The sequence below is a fragment of the Calypte anna genome, chromosome 1, assembly GCF_003957555.1.
Source record: "Calypte anna isolate BGI_N300 chromosome 1, bCalAnn1_v1.p, whole genome shotgun sequence".
NCBI classification, from domain to species: Eukaryota; Metazoa; Chordata; class Aves; order Apodiformes; family Trochilidae; genus Calypte; species Calypte anna.
Genome location: NC_044244.1, coordinates 86,206,422 through 86,224,100, shown reverse-complemented (window position 1 = coordinate 86,224,100; position 17,679 = coordinate 86,206,422). Strand labels below are relative to the sequence as shown.

Genomic DNA, 17,679 nt, shown 5'->3' with positions numbered 1-17,679 from the left:
ACCAAGGTCAAGGTGGAAATCATGCTGCGCATGGCTGGGTCTGGGATGTGGGCGGGTGGAAGGGGTGGAGACAGGGTTTGTCGTCTACACACCAAAGGCACTTGCTTGGAGGCTTTGCAAGGCATGTTGGCATTTCTCTGGAATACGTCTTGCCATGTCTTCACATGCATCACAGCTGATGGCAGTAGGAGTGCTCATTTACTGTATTAGTTACAAGAGCCCGATATCCATAAAGGTGTCTTTACCAGGATTTCACTGGAATCACTCTGGAGCAAATTCATTCTTTGTGATGTCAGTGGCTTTTGTTTCAGAGTTCTTCTTCAGTAGAACTTATTTTGCATGTAATATTTACTTCATACCAAAATTTCACTGCTGCCCTGCAGCCTCTGGCCAGCCTGGGCCAGGGCTCCACACACAGCTCTGCCAGTGCCACCACTGGAAGGGAAGAGACTTAGCATGTTATTACATTTTTCCCTTTTATTACCATTGTTTTTTCCCATTTAGCTTTACAGTCAACTTGGTGACCACTCAGAGATGCAAAGTAATGAGAAGCGTTTCTGAAATCAGACAGCACTCCAATTGGATTTTGTTCTGCTAGTTTAGGCCTGAACTCAAATCCCTGTTGATTTCAGGGAATCAAATATGCTCCCAGATCAGTGACATGCAGTGCTTTAAACCTGCAGATTATTTGAATATCAGTGCTAGGTTAAAGGCTGGTGTGTTGCTGTTACATCAGACAGAGCACTAAATAGAGTGGGTACTAAAGCACACAGACGGGGACTGTGCCAAAGTAAATCCTGGAGATTGCTTCAGCTTGGAGGAAAGAGTGGCAAATGGCAAATTCACCCTATGTTGTGTACCTTCGGTTATGCTCTGCAAAAACACAGCTGGAGCCAGGACAGGATTCACCTTCAAATGAGGTTGCAGCCAGAGCACAAATTAATGCAATCCCTGCTCACTTCGCTGCTGCCACCCAGGAAATGGTAACACAAGGCTGCAGTGCCTGAGAGGGGTTTAGAGGAGATGGGCGGTGGTGTCAGTGTATAACTACCTTACGTCTGGAGGAAGCTGGCAGAAGACCAGACATCTGGCTTGGGGGACACAGAAATATGCTAAAATATGTTCTTACTTAAAATGCCTTGTTTTATTTGGAAGTGTCTTACGGTAGAGCTACAAGGGGAGTTGGCATTGACTTACAGAAACAGCCCTGGAGGAGACAAGAAAGGAGGATCAGACAGGGCTGGGATGTAGGTAGTGATGAAGGGAATGGAGGTGAATTGAGGGGTTTTTACTCCAAGCTTTGATTAAATATTGGATGAGCCGAATATCATTTATGATGCACAGAGTACTGAGGATTCTTTTCACAGGATAAGGACAGTAGCTTGTAAGCAGCTTTGGCTCTCATCAGATCCAGACCAGCCATAGCTGAGATGAAGTGCCCTTTCAGCCTGGGTTAGAGGTCACCCAGCCCACGTTTCCACCCCCAACCTCCCTGCAGTGTTCTGGCACCCCATGGCCTGGAATACCATCTGAAGGCAGATATCGGAAGAGAATTGTGTGGTGTGGCCTTCACTCTGCTGCTGCTGGAAGCAAGTAAATATTAGCTAACGTCATTAGCCTGGATGAGATAGTCCCTCCATACAGTAAATCCTCCAATCTTTGGACTTAGGAGCACCTGAGGGCAGTATTTAAGATTGCTCCAGACCATCAGTACAGGCAGCTCTCTCCTCCCATGTGGATCTTGTTAGCTGTCTGACCCAGCCCAAGCAATGGGAGCACCAGTGCTCCTCTTAGCCCTGACCCTATTCCCAGTGGCAGCTGCAGCAAGCCTGGAACCGTGAGATTCTCTCCTTTTGATTTTGGGGGGCTTGGTGGAAGGGATTGTCATTGAAGGGTGGTGCTGTGGTGCTTTTCTGCTCAGCAGCACAGAGCTGAGAAGTGGGGGTCTTATTCTCAGGGAGGCTGAGCAGAAACTCCTGCTGAATCCCACTGGAGTGCTGGGTGTCGAGCAGCATCTCAGGGGAAGCACCTGGGGTTTGCTGGTGCAGGCACTGCACTGCACACACCACAAAGCTGCAGAAGCCACAGGGTTTGCCTCTCTTCATCCTGTGCTGATGGGGGTGAAACTTAGTGTGAGGACTGAAGCCTTATGCCTCAGCCACTGAGTCTTCATCTGCAATCCTCACAAAGTCTTGCTTTGTATCCTTTCAATTGGCGTAAATCCTAAACTGGGCTGGTGTCAAAGTGGTGACAGACAAGATATCAGAAGCACTCTATTTCCACACTGGGCATGTTGCTTCTTTCTGGAACCACATGATAGTTCAAAGGGACCCACATGATAGTTCTTTCACTTCAGGGCTCCAGTCAGGTGTTTCTGACCCCTGGTCTACCTCTTCAAGAATGCAGAAGAAATGGATTCTGGCCTGCCCATCTTAGCCTCTGAACAGTTTTCGAACATTTCCTGCTCTCTTTTAGTCAGTATATGGTGGTGTTCCCTGCTGTCATTCACCATTCCCAAGAGGAGAAGCTCTGCATTCACCTCATCTCTCTGACTGAGGCTGTCCATCTGGCTGTCACCTTGCAGGTGACAACTCAGAATCACACACTGGTGGAACAGGATGTGGAGAAGCCAGGCACTTTTCAGTGCATTACCTTCCAGGTAAGTGTAGGTGTGGCTGCTGATCTGGCAGTGGATGCTCTGACCTTCACCTCAGACAGGAGCCCAGCACTTCTCTGCATACACTGTCCTTTGCCTTGCCGTGGGCTGCAAGCAGGTTAATTATATTTCCCTACCAGTGCCAGGCAACATACAGCAGTGTCCTGGAGCCTAGCAAAGTAGGGCATCTTTCCTGTGTAGGTAAAAAAACTGTTCTTTTGATATCTGCCAGACCATTTCATCCTATTTAAAACTTGTTGGAAAGTACTGACTTTCAGTTTAGTTGGTGTTTAGTCCCTAAAAATATTTGTATGTCACAGTGCCAGTCAATGTATTGGGAATATATTCTTTTCATCCTTGTTTTCTCAGACACCTGTCCCTCCATCTCAAAGAGAACCATTCTGCTCTAATTGCAGGTGCAGAGTCAGTTGCAGCCCGCATAGACATCAAGCTTGCTTCATTTTAGCTGTGACATGTGGTGATGGCACTGAGCCCACAACTTTGGGGATTTTTTAACCGTGAGCTAATGTCTCATGTCTGGGATAAGATGCAAAGCCTCTGACAATTTTGTTTTCCATTTCCTTGTATCAATCAACCTAGGTGCCAGAGTTCCTTCCTGAGAAAAGAGATGACTCCACTTCACACGTAAGACACCTCTCTTGGCTGCCTCTCCTCTTACGAACTAGAGGGTTTAAACCATGTTAATGATGGAGATGCAGGGTGGGAAAGATAGAAAAGGGAAGGAAAAAAATCAGCAAAAAGGCAAACATGACAAGGAGAAAGGCAGAGAAAAGAGAACGAGGAGCTGGGGAGACAAGGGAGGCAGCTAAATCACAGGAGGGGAAGCAAGAAGAGGGAATTTGGAGATTTTGGTACGGCAGATTCCTCTGTTTCTCCTTCCAGGTAATGGTAAGGCAGTTTGGTTTGTTTTTTTTTTTAACCTGACAGCCAGACGAGGTAGCTTTTCTGCATGTCCTGATCCACAGTGGGGACAATGTGCTGTTTGAGGGTCGCAAGAAAGTTCTGGTCAAGCCCCAGAAGAATGTAATTTTGGTAGAGACAGACAAGGGCTTATACAAACCTGGAGAAACAGGTAAGGCAAGAGGTGGTATATGGAAATGGAGAGGGAAGGGTCAATGTATCACCTGCATTTGGGGAGAAGATTTCACCAAGTTTAATAAACTAAGCTTATTGGAGATGGAAGAGAGCAGATCTCTGGGATTTGGCACAGTGTAAGTCAGGATGTTCCCCTCTGAGTTATGCTGTACCAAATGCCCAGGCTGCAGCTCCTGGATGGTTTTTGTGAATTATCTCCTGTGAGACCTGAATGGCAAGCCAGAATACTCCATGACACTGAACAAATTCTTACTCTTTTCTGAAAACTCATATTAATATTTGAGTAAAGCCTAGAGTTACAGTTCCAATCTGTAGAAACAAGAGAGTTACTTCACAGTCTACACAATATGAACAGGCTACAGACAGACCAGCCCCCTTGTTTAACACATCATTTTCCAAGTAAACTATGCCTGCAGATGCATGGGGTGGAAGGTGCTCAGGAGGGCTGTTTGGGTAAAGATCTCAATATTTCTGAGGTGATAAATAAAACAGACAAGGAGACGCAGATTTGTCCAAGGACATGTTGCAGCCAAAATACTTTACTATCCTATTATTTTTATCCCCAGTGAAATTTCGAATTGTAAACCTCGATGAGGACCTTAAAGTCATCAAAAATGAGGTGAGTACCACCTTATACTTTTATAAAACTAGGAGCCAGCAAGAGACATGTTGAGAAGCTTATGAAAAAGAGACACCTCCATTCATGCCTTTTAAACCACACACCAAAAAAATCGTCTTTGAGGGGGAGCCACTGGTCCCTTAGAGAAAGACTGCAGTGTAAGCTAGTGGGAGGAGGCTTTCTACGGGGTTTGAATGGGCCAGAACTTTTTGGGCAGGGGCTCACATCAGGCAGTATTATTAATATTGTTTCATATGGATGCTGCTTTGCTTTGTACAAAACTCAGCTTGTGTTTTTCTTGTTTTACAGTATTCCCAGATACGGCTGCAGGTGAGTGACAAAGAACTGACCTAAGGGAGGGGTCTCTCTGTTCTGGTTTAGCAGTCTGGGAACACCAAAAACCAGAGGACAGAATTACTATTACCCCTCCCTCCACCCTCCCGAGGGAAGGTTAAAGGGGTATAAGGACAACAGACCTTAGAAGTTGGAAGTTAAAACTGAAACGGGTTTCCTAGAACAGGGGAAAGGCAGTAACACATGGGATAAGGAACAAATATATACAAATGTATAGGAATATATACAAATATGTGTACAAATATATACACATATATATATAGCCCTATCTCGATGCTGGCAGGGACGGGTGCCCAAGGGCCTCCTGCAGCACGGCTGAATCAGGAGAGGCTTCAAGGGTCTTCCCAGCACCTGGTGGATGTGGATTCTACAGAACAGTGCTGAGCTGAGGGTAAAGGAGCGCAGGGGAAGAGCAGGGAAGAAAGGAGCGGGCAAAAGAGAGAAGGGGCTGATGGTCTGCATTACCTTGAGAGAGGATGGGCAGGGAATGTGAGGGAATATTGACCCCTCTGTGTGCCACCACTTGTGGATCCCACAGGGTCCTAAAGACCCTCTTTTTTGGTCTTCGTGCTGGTACCAAAAATCATCCTGGTCCACTCAAACCATGACATTCTCTCTTCCATTTAACTTCTGGACAGACTTGTGCCAGAAATGCAAAGTCATAATTTTGTGGTTATTGTTCAGGTTCAGTTGAAGTCTTTTTTCAGAATTTTTTTTGACATTTTACCTTGTCAGCCTAGGTTCTTCATTCAAACCAACACTCTCTGATGCACACAGCTGAACCAGAGCGGTAATGAATCTGTGCCCAACACTCTGTCTGCACAGAGCACAAATCAGAAGGCTAAGTGACCACTTGATGTAGCATAGCTGCTTCTCTTTCCTACATTGTTATGGTCCTACCACTTCCTAGTAGCTTTACTATTCTTGGCAGCTTTTGCAATTTAATCTTCAGTGAAAGGATACTGGAGGGAGGAGAAGGAATCTTGCCTGGTGACCTGATATCCTCTCTAGTTGGGCAAGGGTAAGCCAGCATAGTGTCTTCTTGTGCCTGAGTATGGCTGGACCTGCTAGGGACCCATGCTTCCATTGTGACTTTGTGGCTCTTCATGTCCTTCCCAAATAGGATCCTGAACATAACCGCATTGCTGAGTGGCTGCATGTAGAGTCAAGACAGGGCATTGTGGATCTGTCCTTCCCTCTGGCCTCTGAAGCATTGCTTGGGGAGTATACCATCTCAGTGGAACAAAACATGGCCGAGAAAACCTTCCAAGTTGATGAATACGGTGAGATTTAAGACAGAAGAGGTGAGGGAAAACAGTGTGGGCAGCTGGAGAAGAGCGCACAGTGATGTGGCCGTGTTGCCTTTGCCTTGGCAGAACAGCAGACTGGGGACAGGGACAGATGGGTCTGGGTGCACTTCTTATGCTGGGCTGGTAGTACTGCAGTTGAACAAGGTACAAAGGAGAGGCTGTGGTCTGACATCTCATTCTAGCTGCAGCTGAGCAATGTGATGAACACTTTCTGCTGCTCCCTGTAACCTTTTTCTAAGCTAGGTTTACTGTCCACTCCAATCAGCTGCTATAATAGGAAGTGGCATAATTTCTTACTCCCATTCAGTTGCAGTGATGTAGGTAAGGAAAAAGCTTTGTGCCATTTTAAAACGTTTATGCTGATCTGGATTAGAAAGCAGTCCCATACCTGATTGTAGCAGCACATAAAGAGCAGTGTAGTTGAAGGGAGGGCTGCATCACCTTATGCAGCATGTTGATGATTACCTAGGGACATTGCTGTCTTTTTCCCTGCCTGGACTGTAGTTATAACAGAACTGCTTATAGTTAGTGTCCATACTCAGTCTTGCTTTTTTTCCTCCATCCTTATCTTCCTGTCTTCTATGCAGTGCTGAAAAAATTTGAAATAGAGATTGAGCACCCTCCATTTATCACTATAGCAGATGAGGAATTTCAGCTGAATGTCTGTGGCAAGTGAGTACATGATAACCTCTGTGATCTCTGGCCTCTGACTCCACAATCACCTCCAGGGAGCCCATAGCTGAGAAGTAGACTTCCAGTATGATATTCTTGCATTACCCTGTGGTTGGAGGAGGCAGATCACTGTCTGCAATGGGATCCTTCTCACACCTGGTTATTTACTGTGAGGCTGAAGAATGCTAAAGATGCTGAATATAATGAGTGGAGGAGGTTGCAAACTGATTTTAAGGGGTGAGCTGAAGTTCCTGAGGAAACAAGGTACAAAGCTGGCTCAGGCTCCAGTTCCCCCTGATGATGGTGGTGTGTGGCCTGGATCAATATTTCTGCTGAAGCAGCCAGTCTTTAGGTGAAAGTTTCTTTTCTTTGACACAGGTATACATATGGGAAGCCCATTCAAGGGAAGATATGTATTTCTTTGACTGCGCTATCCCTGGACTTGGAAAGCAATTCAACTGATTCTTCTAAGATGAAGCAAGACAGCCAGGTAGGTGGACAAATAGGAAAGTGGAATGTATACCCTGCTTCAAATATCTGTCTCCTTCATTTGCCTCGACACAACTCTTGTACACCAGACTGTTTAATCTGCTCTCTTCCCACTCACTAGCCTTGATCAGACCAGGGATTCCTCTTCCTGTGACTGTTGCATGAATTACTGCTCTACCTGCCCATATCTGAGTCAGTGTTTCAGGAGAAGGTGTAAGCTCTGTATAAGTAATGATGCCTGGGGTCTTTCCAAGAGTCTGTATCATATTGTATGCAATCAGATCACTGGTCTATTTGGTCCTGTGATTTCTCCTACCAATAAACAAACTATTGAAGCATCAGGTGGGCTGTGGCTTAATGCCCTGTTTCTTGTATCCATGCAGTTAATGAATCATTCTAAACTTGCTGGTGTCCTCTCTTAGCTGTGTGAAATACCAAGTGAATGCTTGTTCATTCTCACATGGCAAGTAAGAAGCCCTTCAAGGTTCTGTGGAGAACTGAGCAGGAATGTCTAGCAGCAGTTCAGCCACCTCCCCTCTCTGGCAGACTGACTGTACCCAGTTTCTGCCTTCACGTTTGACAAAGCTCTTGCAAAGTGTAAATGGGCTGGCTTGTTTAACATGGTCTTGTCACAGACATGGTCATGATTGGAAAGCCACACTGTCAGGGTTTATTTATCAGGCCTGCACGGCTTCAGGAATGAGGTTACATTTAGCTCACGTTCTTTCAGCTTCAGAATCTGAGTCTGATCCAGTCTCCTGAGTTTGTCTGTGATACAATTAACCCTCACATGTTTTGCTCTAAGCACTTTTTTCCTGCCACTTTTTTGGTGGCTGTTCAAGCCAAGCTTGTTGATTTTCTTCTTTGGCTGAGGTATCTATCATGGGTTTCTGAAGTTACTGAGCTTCCATTCATTCCCCAAGGATTTAGAAATACTTCTTTAGGATTTCCCAGAATCTGTGGAACAGTTCACCTTCCTCTATATCATGTTCTTTCTCTCCGTTCATATCTCTCTTTCTACAGACAAATGAGAATGGCTGTGCCACTTTTACGGTGAAGACGCAGACTTTGCAATTAAATGAAGATGAAAGCTTCATAGTTGCAGCAGCAGAAATGGTGGAAGAGGGAACAGGTACTAGAGAATTTGTGAAGCTTTTTCTTCCTTATAAGCAACTTTTTCGGTTTTAGACTTTCTGCAGTAGTTGAATTCCCTTTGAAAAAATAACTTGAGGGTTTCCAAATATTCTGGCATGGTGGTCTTTAGTACCTCTTCAATTTACTATTATCAGGTTTCATAATCCTCTCCACCCTCCATCTCCACCTGAAAGGGCCTACAGAAAAGCAGGACAGCGACTTTTTACAAGGACATGTAGTAATAGGACAAAGGGTTTTAAGCTGGAAAAGGCTAGACATTAGGAAGAAATTCATTAGTGTGAGTGTGGTGAGACACTGGCACAGGTGGCCCAGGGAGCCTCATTCCAGGCCAGGTTGGATGGGGCTTTGAGCAACCTGGTCCAGTGGGAGGTGTCCTTGCTTATGCATGGGAGTTGGAACTAGACTTTAAGGTCTTTTTTAACTCCCACTGTCTTATGTTTATATGATCCTATGATCCTGACAGTCCCTCCCCACAGTCTCTTTCCTCTGTTTTCCTACGCCTGAGGCAGGGCTGCTTATGCACACTCCTGCTGTAAGGAATGCCATTCTACTCCTTTTTAGTCTGACACATTAATGACTGCCTTTTTAGCATCAGTGTTACTGTGCACCTATTTCTGGCAACTGGAGGTGTCCCTTGTTTGAACTGTTACTGTGGGTTGGGCCCTTAAGGCTCTTTTTAGGTGTCTACAGTACAGCTGTCTGTAATTAAAGTCATCTAGTTTATTGCTTTATTATAGATAAAGAGAAATATATACTTACAGGTTATGTCATGAAGCAGAGAGTCCAGAATGGTTGAGAAATGCATTTTCTGTCCTAAATTTAGACTTTGTACATGCTTTAGGTAATGATGAAGCATCTTCTTGACTTCTAATTCCCTAAGAGCACTGCTAGTGTTTAACACATTTCTCATCTCTCTACCCAGGAGCAGAGAATAAGGAAGTGGTTTTAATTCCTATTTCAACGAGGATGAAGTCTATAGAGTTTATCAACCTCCATGCATTTTACAAACGTGGACTACCATACACAGGGAAGGTAACAGCCATGGATCCTTTCTCTTTCTGCTGAGAATATGTCATAAGTCTAATCTTTTGTAGGCAGAAAGCAACAATCTTCAGGAAAGATTGCTATGAGTGAGGCCTTCTGTGGAAGCAATTTCTTCTCCCCACCCTAACCTAGTATATTCCCTGAACAGGAATTCTGGGGCCAACTTCAGTCTCTGGACTTCCCGGTTCATTCAGCTGAACTACCATTTATTTCTTGTCCTTAACATAAGCACATTCTTGTTTTTACATGTTTATTGCATTTTTATTTGTATCCTACCAACCAGTCTGAAAGCTAGAAGAGCTGAGAAAGCCCAGTGACAGGAGCAATACCTGTTAAGCACTGGCAGTGCTTCAGAGAATGGCACAACAGGCTGTTAACTTCCTCGCCTTCTCTGCAGATGTTCTGCCACAGCATCATGTCTCCCCTCCAAAATGAAACAGTCTACCTAACAGTTGATGTTAATGAGGAGGAAACACACCTGTCATTCCTCACAGATGAAAACGGGGAAGTCCACTTCTCTCTGGATACTACCAACTGGAACAGCACCTTGGTTTCTCTGAAGGTCAGTGTCGACCACAGAAAAAGGAAGATCGAGTGAAGGTAGACTGAAAAATGGTACAGAAAGTGGAAGAAATCTGAGGTTTTAGAGCACAGTCCTCTGGCTCCTGGTCTCATTTGACTACATATGTAGAAGAATCTTTAATTACTCTCTAGTGCTACCTCCTCAGTGAAACTGAAGGCTGTGCTGCAACAGTTCAGCCAAGTGGTCACCAAAGGTGTTCTGCTGTCCTGAGCTGCAGCATGATCCTAAGAATTTGTATCCCCCTCTCTTTCCCTTGACTCCACTAAAAACATCTGCTAATCTGAATGCTTCCTTGGAGGAAATCCCCCCTTTCTCCACTCTGGAGGTGGCTCAACAGAGCTGTCACTTGGCACCTGTCTCTGTTGAACTCCACTTGTAGTGTCTGCCCTTGCCCTGCCGTGGCATGTAGCTTTTCAAGGCTCAGCTTGGCAGATAGCTACTCTTGACCTCCCTCTCAACACTGGACCTTGAAGCACTTGGCTGCTTGTAGTGAAATGAGGAAACCAGGTGTTGCTAATTACAAGGTGGGAGGTGTGAGCTTGGGTTAGGTCCAAATGGGCCTTTTATTGGTCGCCCAATCCTGCTCATGTGCAGCTGGGGTAAGCCCTAATTGGGCACAAGATCACGCCTCCCACCTTGTAATTAGCAACACCTGATTGCCTCATTTCACTACAGCTGCTTCTTCTCAGAGCTTTTGATTCTACACCTGGAGCTCACTATTAACATCCTGGCAGAACACCCACATTCCCCCTACCTGCATTTTTGCAGCTGATGTGGGCAGTATGCCCAAGGAGTACCATCTCGTATTATCACCCATTTCTCAGGGACAGGAACAATTGTTCCAGATCTTTTCCCATGAACCCTCCATCCATCCAAGGTGAGGTCTCCTTATTTTGACTGAGTAGGATTTGGTGACTAGTGGCCCTGTAATCTAGGGTAGGTTTCTGTTCTCAGAGAACCTGAGGACAGGATCTAGTTCTTGTTCCTAGGTCCATGGATTTAGTCCATAGAGCCCTAAATTATCAGCAGAGAGGTAGAGCCTCACTATACAGAAGCTGTTTTAGTGCCTCTTGTGCTTCAGAACAACTGAGTAGAAGCACAAGCTGATAAAACCGAGGTGCTGTGGTGGGGTTATAGTCTTGTGTGGGATTTGTGCTCATGGAAAAAGGAGGAAAAATGAGATTGTGGGCAAATCTGCTAGACTTCGACTTTTGCGAAAACTTTGTAAGAGAAAGTCTCATAAGATTCTAAAGCTAAATTAAAACAGAAGAATGATTTATGTATACAGATGTGTGGTCTGCAATTGGCTCAGGTAATAAGTGTTTTCAGCAGGTGTACAGCCTTCCTTGTATCACTTGATACTGATTTCCAGCTCATGTTTTTGTGCTCTGAAGGGAAGCTACAGCCTTGGAAATAATGATTCTTCTGAAAGTCACACAGGAGTTGAGGAGAGCTTCCACTGGCTAAAACCTTTCTACTCTGAGAGCAATAGCTTCCTTGAGATCAAGGCTAGGAATGATGTGATGCCCTGTGATCAAAAGCAAGAAGTTCAAGTGGATTATATCCTTGACCGGAGTAAACTCAGCTCTAAAGAAAACCATGTTGACTTCTGCTACTTGGTGAGTACAGAAGTCACCTATATCTCAGGGCAAGCTTATGCTTACTGGCATTTTACCATTTTCCAACTGCACAAGGGAAAGGGTAAGCTACTTCCAGGCTAGTTTAAGCAACTTTTTGAGTTCTCTTCTGCCTGAACCTCTTCCTGTTTTCCATCTACTGGACCTGTTCTTAACCCCAGCTACTTCACTTTGTTAGGACTGCCTTGACTTAAGTTTGGGTGACAGATACCTGCCATTCTCTTTACTTTCTACTGTGTTCACATGAGTGCTAGTAAAGGTCTAACCTGGTTTCTGTCCAGTAGTTATGGCCCAGCAGGTATACTCCATGTCCCTCTGTCTGGAGCAATCTTCCTGTGAACCTGGGGGCAGTCTCTGGGGCTGACCTCCCCTAGCCTGTATATTTACAAGAAAAGACTTGAAATTGCACAGGACTGTGATGCATTCCAGAAGTATGTAATAACGTTTTGATTAAGTACACTTTCAAGAGTGTGAGCCCAAAGCAGAGTGTGACTACAGCCTAGCCTAGTGGTTATGAGTATCCTGGTTACTGAAATGTGCTCATTGGTATAGTCAAAAAGTACTGTATCCATTTAAGTGAAGATCAGACTTCAGTGAGGCTTAAGAACATCTGCTTGTATCTTCAGACACACCTCTGGCTTTGTAAGAGGCCACATCTTCTCATTGCCTAGCTAACACCTCTCAAATCCCTTCCTAGATCGCTGCTGCAGAGCTGTTAGGGTCATGACTTGCCAGAGAAGCTTCTGTGACAGCATCTGTCAGATGTCCTTCTCTCTTCTCATCCTTTTCCCACTCTCCTCATGCTGTCAGAATTCTGACTGTTAAAATAGCTTTTCTCTTTGCTCTTCAGGTGATATCAAAAGGCAAGATTCTTTTCAGTGGAGAAAAGGAGGTGCCAATTACTCAGCATGAGAGTGAGTAGATATTCTTATCTACAGGTGGAAACTATTGAACTGAGTTCTCAGTGGTGGTCCATCTCATTAAACCAACACAATCTGCTATCAGTTCAGTGTCCTTCTAGGTGACTGCCCTTCTCCTGCCTTGTCTAATTGATCTAACATCCAGTGTTATGATTTTGCTGCTCAAACCTTTTGAGAAGATATGAAATTTGTGTAGCTTGCCTGTTTATCTAAGGTGCAGTAGGGAAAGGGAATATTTTTGCCAAATGAGCCAAAGAAGTGGCCAGTATCCTGGGTTTATTGTTAATCTGTGACAGTGTCTATGTGGGATGTTCTTATCTGCAGGTAGAAATTATTAAATACTCTCTTTGATTCTTACTGTGTGTTCTACTTCAATGAACTAATTCAAATGAATTCTTTCCCTCTCTTCCTTGCTTCTATCCTGTGCAGATCTCCAGGGCTCCTTCTCATTGACTCTGCCTATTGGCAATGACTTCCTGCCTGACATCAAGCTTCTTCTGTATGCAGTCTTCTTGGATGGAGAGGTGGTGGCTGATGCGGAAGAGTTTCAAATAGAAAAGTGCTTCAGACACAAGGTTAGTGGAAACACAGGGAGTGCGATAACATTGTTGATGTGCTCTGGCCTGCTGTGTTTCCTGGTCTTGTTTTATGCTCAGCCAAATGGTGTAAGCTGGTTACATGCCAAACCAGTATTTTCAATAGAGAAAAAAAACAGGTAACCACCTTCTTCCCCTATTTCCTAATCCTGCCACTGCCAACACTGGCTGGCAAGCCTTTCCCATTTCTCACTCCATTCCCCATGAATGACTTGGGGACACACTATCCCTCATGGTTTCCCTGACAGAGAAGCCTGCCTGCTTAAGTCCCCAGGGTAGCTCTGGATCAGAGGGGGTGGGGGGATGTGTGGTAATAGAGCAAATCTGGCTGGGCTGTATGCACTGCAGCCTCTGTAACCTTCTGAATGGGTTTCTAAGAGAGCCCATCTCATCGTCTCAGACCCTTTCCCTATCTTATTCTGTCTTTCCCTCTGCTGCCCAGATACCTAAGACACAGGATCTCACATACCAGTGCTCCCTGACCCTGTCTTCTTTTCCAGGTAGCACTGGACTTCTCACAGAAGGAGGAAGTCCCAGGATCCGAAGTCAGTCTGAACCTCAAGGCAGCTCCAGGGTCCTTGTGTTCTGTCCAAGCTGTTGACAAGAGTGTCCTCATGAAGAAGAATAACACTCTAACAGCAGACAAAGTGAGTGTAGCTGGTGGTGGTGACCCTGGTGTCTGCCTGCCTTCTGTCTCCATGTGTTGGTGGGAGAAAGCCCACAGTCAGTCTCAGAACACAGCTGCACTGTTACGTGGCTGCCCTGGCATTACCCCTTCTCCCTGCCTCTTCTGAGCAGTTATGTGGTGATCATGTTCTCCATACATCAGCCCTGCACAGTGGGCCTCTGCCTGGAGAGGGGTCCGTGCTGCAGAGTACTGCAAGGTTTGACAGGAAGAGCAGCTTCAAAATGATGCTGGTACTTTTTGCTGGGAGGGAGAGCCATTAGCAGCCTCCCTCACATCTGCCTGTCTCTCTGCTCTTCCATCTTCCATCTATCCCTCTGCCCCAAACGTTTTTAAATTGTAAATATATGACAGATCAGACTGTGCACCTGAGCCATTTTTTATAAAACAGTAGCGAGGGAACAGCACCCAGTGCACACAGTAGCTGGTGAAAAGGGATTTTGTAGGCACCTAGGTGCATTCTGAGAATTTAGAAGGAATGAAGGAAATAACATTAAAGTTGTGTGTTTCAGAGGAATTAATTCAAGACTTAGAACAAAAAAACGCCAGGAACTGTAAATTCTAACATATTACCACAATGTATATAAGATATAATACATATATATATGCATCCTACATTGTTGTAAGTTAAGTTATAGCAGACCAGCCTGTTGCAGAGAAGCTTCACCAAATCCAGGGGCACATGCTGCACCTATATATAGCTCACACCATATGATCTGGTGTTCCATTTTACAGGCATGCTGTTCTAGGGCAAAGCACTTGCATCATCTACTGACAGGTATATAGAGTGATAATTGTTAAATATGTTAAGTCAGATGTGCCAATGACTTGTGCTCCAACTGAATCACGAGTTTTATCCTAATCTTCTACCCTAGAGCTCATAGTCTTGAACAGTCAGAGATGAAAGTCTGCAGACTAGGAACTACTTGCATACATCCACTCCATGTGTTTCATGGACTTAAGTATAAACTGGGCCAATGTCAAGTTCTTCAATGGCAAAGTTTTATGAAGTATAATAGGGGGCTACAATCCAAATATTTGACCTGTACTCATACTAGTCCTTTGTTGAGGCCTCTGTTTTTCCATTGCAGCTCTATGATGAGGTCTTTGAAAACAGATTCACAATTGGAGGACGAGGGTTCCCTTATCATTTGGAAGACTTTGAGGCATACCCTTGCCTGCCTCAGGAGCCTGGTCTCCACAAAAAGGCTTTGATGGGAGCACCCTGGTACCAAAGTGATGCTGATGTCTTCAATCTGTTTAAGGTGAGTCTCCACACCTGTACCAAACTTCTCCTGAGCCAGCAGTTGCCAGTAGGCTTATGCTGAATGGTTAAAAAAATTTACTCTTTGGAAGCTTCATCTGCCATGATTTTCACTGCTACAAGTCACCTGTGCCTTTTGCATCTGGCTAGGCACACCCAACTGGAGACTATGGCAAAAAATTAAAAGTTATGAGTAAGCATCATGCACTTGCTTAGAGAAAGGCGGTGTAAAAATGAATAATCTTAGTCTAGATTTCCGTATCTACAATGGAGTGGCAAAAATATCCCACTGAGACCTGAGCACCATATCTTGCCCAGTTGCCATTTAGCTATTTTTTTATTTGCAAACCTCTTTACTCTGCGTTCCATTAAGTTTCTTGATACTTCTCCTCAAAGCAGTTTTAATAAAAAACTTCTTCACAATTTAGCTTTAGAGCTGACTGTCAAGACAAATGACAGAAAGCTAATGCACCAACAAACACAGTAGCCAGAAAAAGATAAACACCATTCTGCTAACTTCAACCCAAGGCAGTGCTGCTGCTGGGAGAATGGTGGTTAAAGAAATAAATGCAAGTAAAAGCACCTCAGAATAGGAGAAGAGTTATACACTGAACACACTGAACAGACTGAAGACTGAAGTGAAGTCTGAGTTGTATGGGCTTTTCAGGCTGACAGAACTCTCTGTTATGAATACAGATCCTGATTCCCCCCAGACAGAATCTGTCACCAATTGAACATGAAGAACTAAAGAAGGAGAGCTTTTTGGACTCTGAGAGGGGTGGAATGAAAAGGGAGGGATCCATTCCTTCCCATTTCCTGCTATACTCTATAAAAGACCAGAAGATCAGCAGCTAAAGTTAAATCCACCCCCTGCTCACGGGCCCCATTGGTGCATTGCATCTCATCCTTGGTGACCTGAAGTAATCTAAGAACAGTTCAGTTCTGTGCTCCCAGTCTAAATCTGTTTGAAACGCTTTATCTGCCTGGTCTGACCAATGGTTTTTCTGATGTTCTTCATTGGCCCTTCTCTTAGGTATGTGGGTACCCACATGCTGTACCCTTACTGTTACTGTCTCTAGCTGGGCAGTGATATCCTGACACAGAGTGGCAGCCCAAATAGGTTTCCCCTCTGCACTGCCAGTTTTCCTCTTTCCATCCCTTCATCCACCCCCATGAGGCACTTGCTGCCATCCATGAGTCAGTGCAGAGGTAAAACATTGGCCACTTTGCCCATTCAACCATGTCCAGCTGGATGGCTTTTACCTTCTCAGACTGGCTGGATTCACCATCCCCCTCAGCTGCTTGAGTGACTTGTCATGTAGAACTCCAAACTGCTTTCGACCTCCACTGACTTCCTACAAGAGGGCAGGATCCATTGGTGAAGAGAGCAAACTTCTCATAATCTGAAAGTTCATTATATGGAGGGGCTTCATTGGCACAGTTTACTGTCTCATCTGGTGGCATTCCAAAATCTTTACCCTCTGGCCAGTTTGCAATCACCTCCATGATGCCTGGATAGTCAGGGCTTCCTGTTCAACCTTGCTATGTTACCAAGGCAATTTGCTTACTACAGGTGGCATCAGTGTCATGGTGTGTAGATGAGATCCTCCCCTTAAACATCCACTTCAGAACTGGCAGAGGGGGTACCAGGAGGGGCATTGCCTCAGTACCAATCACTTCTGAAGCAGCTCAAACTCCTTCATAGGCAGCCAATATTTCTCTTTCAGTTGGAGTGTAATTGGTCTCTGAACCTTCATACTGCTGACCCCAAAACCCAAGGGGTCAGCCTTGATTCTCATTGGGTGCTTTCTGCCAGAGACTCTGGATGGGACCATTTTCACCAGCTGCAGTGTAGAGCACATTTTCAATCTCTTGTCATGTTTGGACAGGTCCCAGGGCCACTGCATGGGCTATCTCTTGTTTTATCTGCTCAAAGGCCTCTTGTAGTTCAGGGCCCTGTGAAAAACCGTGTTTCTTTCAGATGACATTATAAAGGGGCTTTACAATCGGACTGTACCTGGGAATGTGCATCCTCCAAAATCCCACCCTACCCAATAAGGTCTGTCTCTCTTTATTATTAGAGGGTGAAGACATGGTTGCAATTTTGCTGACCACATCCATAGGGATGTGCCAGTGCCCATCTTGCCATCTAACTCCCAGGAACTGGATCTGTCAGGTCCCTTCTCTTTATAGCAAAACCAGCTACTAGTATTATGCAGTTTACTTTTCTGCCTTTTTCAAAGACTTCTTCAGCCATATTACCCCATACAACATTTAGATGTTTACACCTAGATTATGTTGGATGCTAGTTAAAGGAGATCTCACTATATCTCAATTATTAGTGATCCTGTAACTAATAAATTTCCTGCAATATATAACTAAATCCACAGGCATGTGCAACATCACAGAGAAGGTAAGGACTTATACTCTCCCTGAAGGACTTTGATACTTAAAGAAACTAGAAGAGTTCTCGCTATCTTGCAGACCATTAAACCAAAGCATGGCTTTCTCACTGGATCAAAAGCATTCTTTTGATGTGATTATGTCTTCCTCTCAGTCCATGTACATGAGGTGACATT

The 17,679-nt window shown here is 44.8% G+C and overlaps 1 protein-coding gene across 2 annotated transcripts in view; it reads left to right on the top strand.

Moving 5' to 3' along the window:
• The first annotated feature begins 1,694 nt into the window (after positions 1 to 1,694).
• The window catches only part of LOC103536984 (alpha-2-macroglobulin-like protein 1), a 31,131-nt gene continuing 15,146 nt past the window's right edge, over positions 1,695 to 17,679 (top strand). For both annotated transcript variants that reach the window (XM_030465164.1, XM_030465156.1), the window contains exons 1-17: positions 1,695 to 1,837; positions 2,476 to 2,659; positions 3,257 to 3,301; positions 3,605 to 3,749; positions 4,339 to 4,391; positions 4,701 to 4,721; positions 5,869 to 6,028; positions 6,643 to 6,727; positions 7,106 to 7,217; positions 8,240 to 8,348; positions 9,294 to 9,403; positions 9,813 to 9,977; positions 11,393 to 11,617; positions 12,486 to 12,549; positions 12,985 to 13,130; positions 13,652 to 13,798; positions 14,928 to 15,101. In XM_030465164.1, coding sequence (XP_030321024.1) covers positions 1,770 to 1,837; positions 2,476 to 2,659; positions 3,257 to 3,301; positions 3,605 to 3,749; positions 4,339 to 4,391; positions 4,701 to 4,721; positions 5,869 to 6,028; positions 6,643 to 6,727; positions 7,106 to 7,217; positions 8,240 to 8,348; positions 9,294 to 9,403; positions 9,813 to 9,977; positions 11,393 to 11,617; positions 12,486 to 12,549; positions 12,985 to 13,130; positions 13,652 to 13,798; positions 14,928 to 15,101 — 2,013 coding nt within the window. In that variant the 5' untranslated portion in view covers positions 1,695 to 1,769. The remainder of the gene's footprint in view (positions 1,838 to 2,475; positions 2,660 to 3,256; positions 3,302 to 3,604; positions 3,750 to 4,338; positions 4,392 to 4,700; positions 4,722 to 5,868; positions 6,029 to 6,642; positions 6,728 to 7,105; positions 7,218 to 8,239; positions 8,349 to 9,293; positions 9,404 to 9,812; positions 9,978 to 11,392; positions 11,618 to 12,485; positions 12,550 to 12,984; positions 13,131 to 13,651; positions 13,799 to 14,927; positions 15,102 to 17,679) is intronic.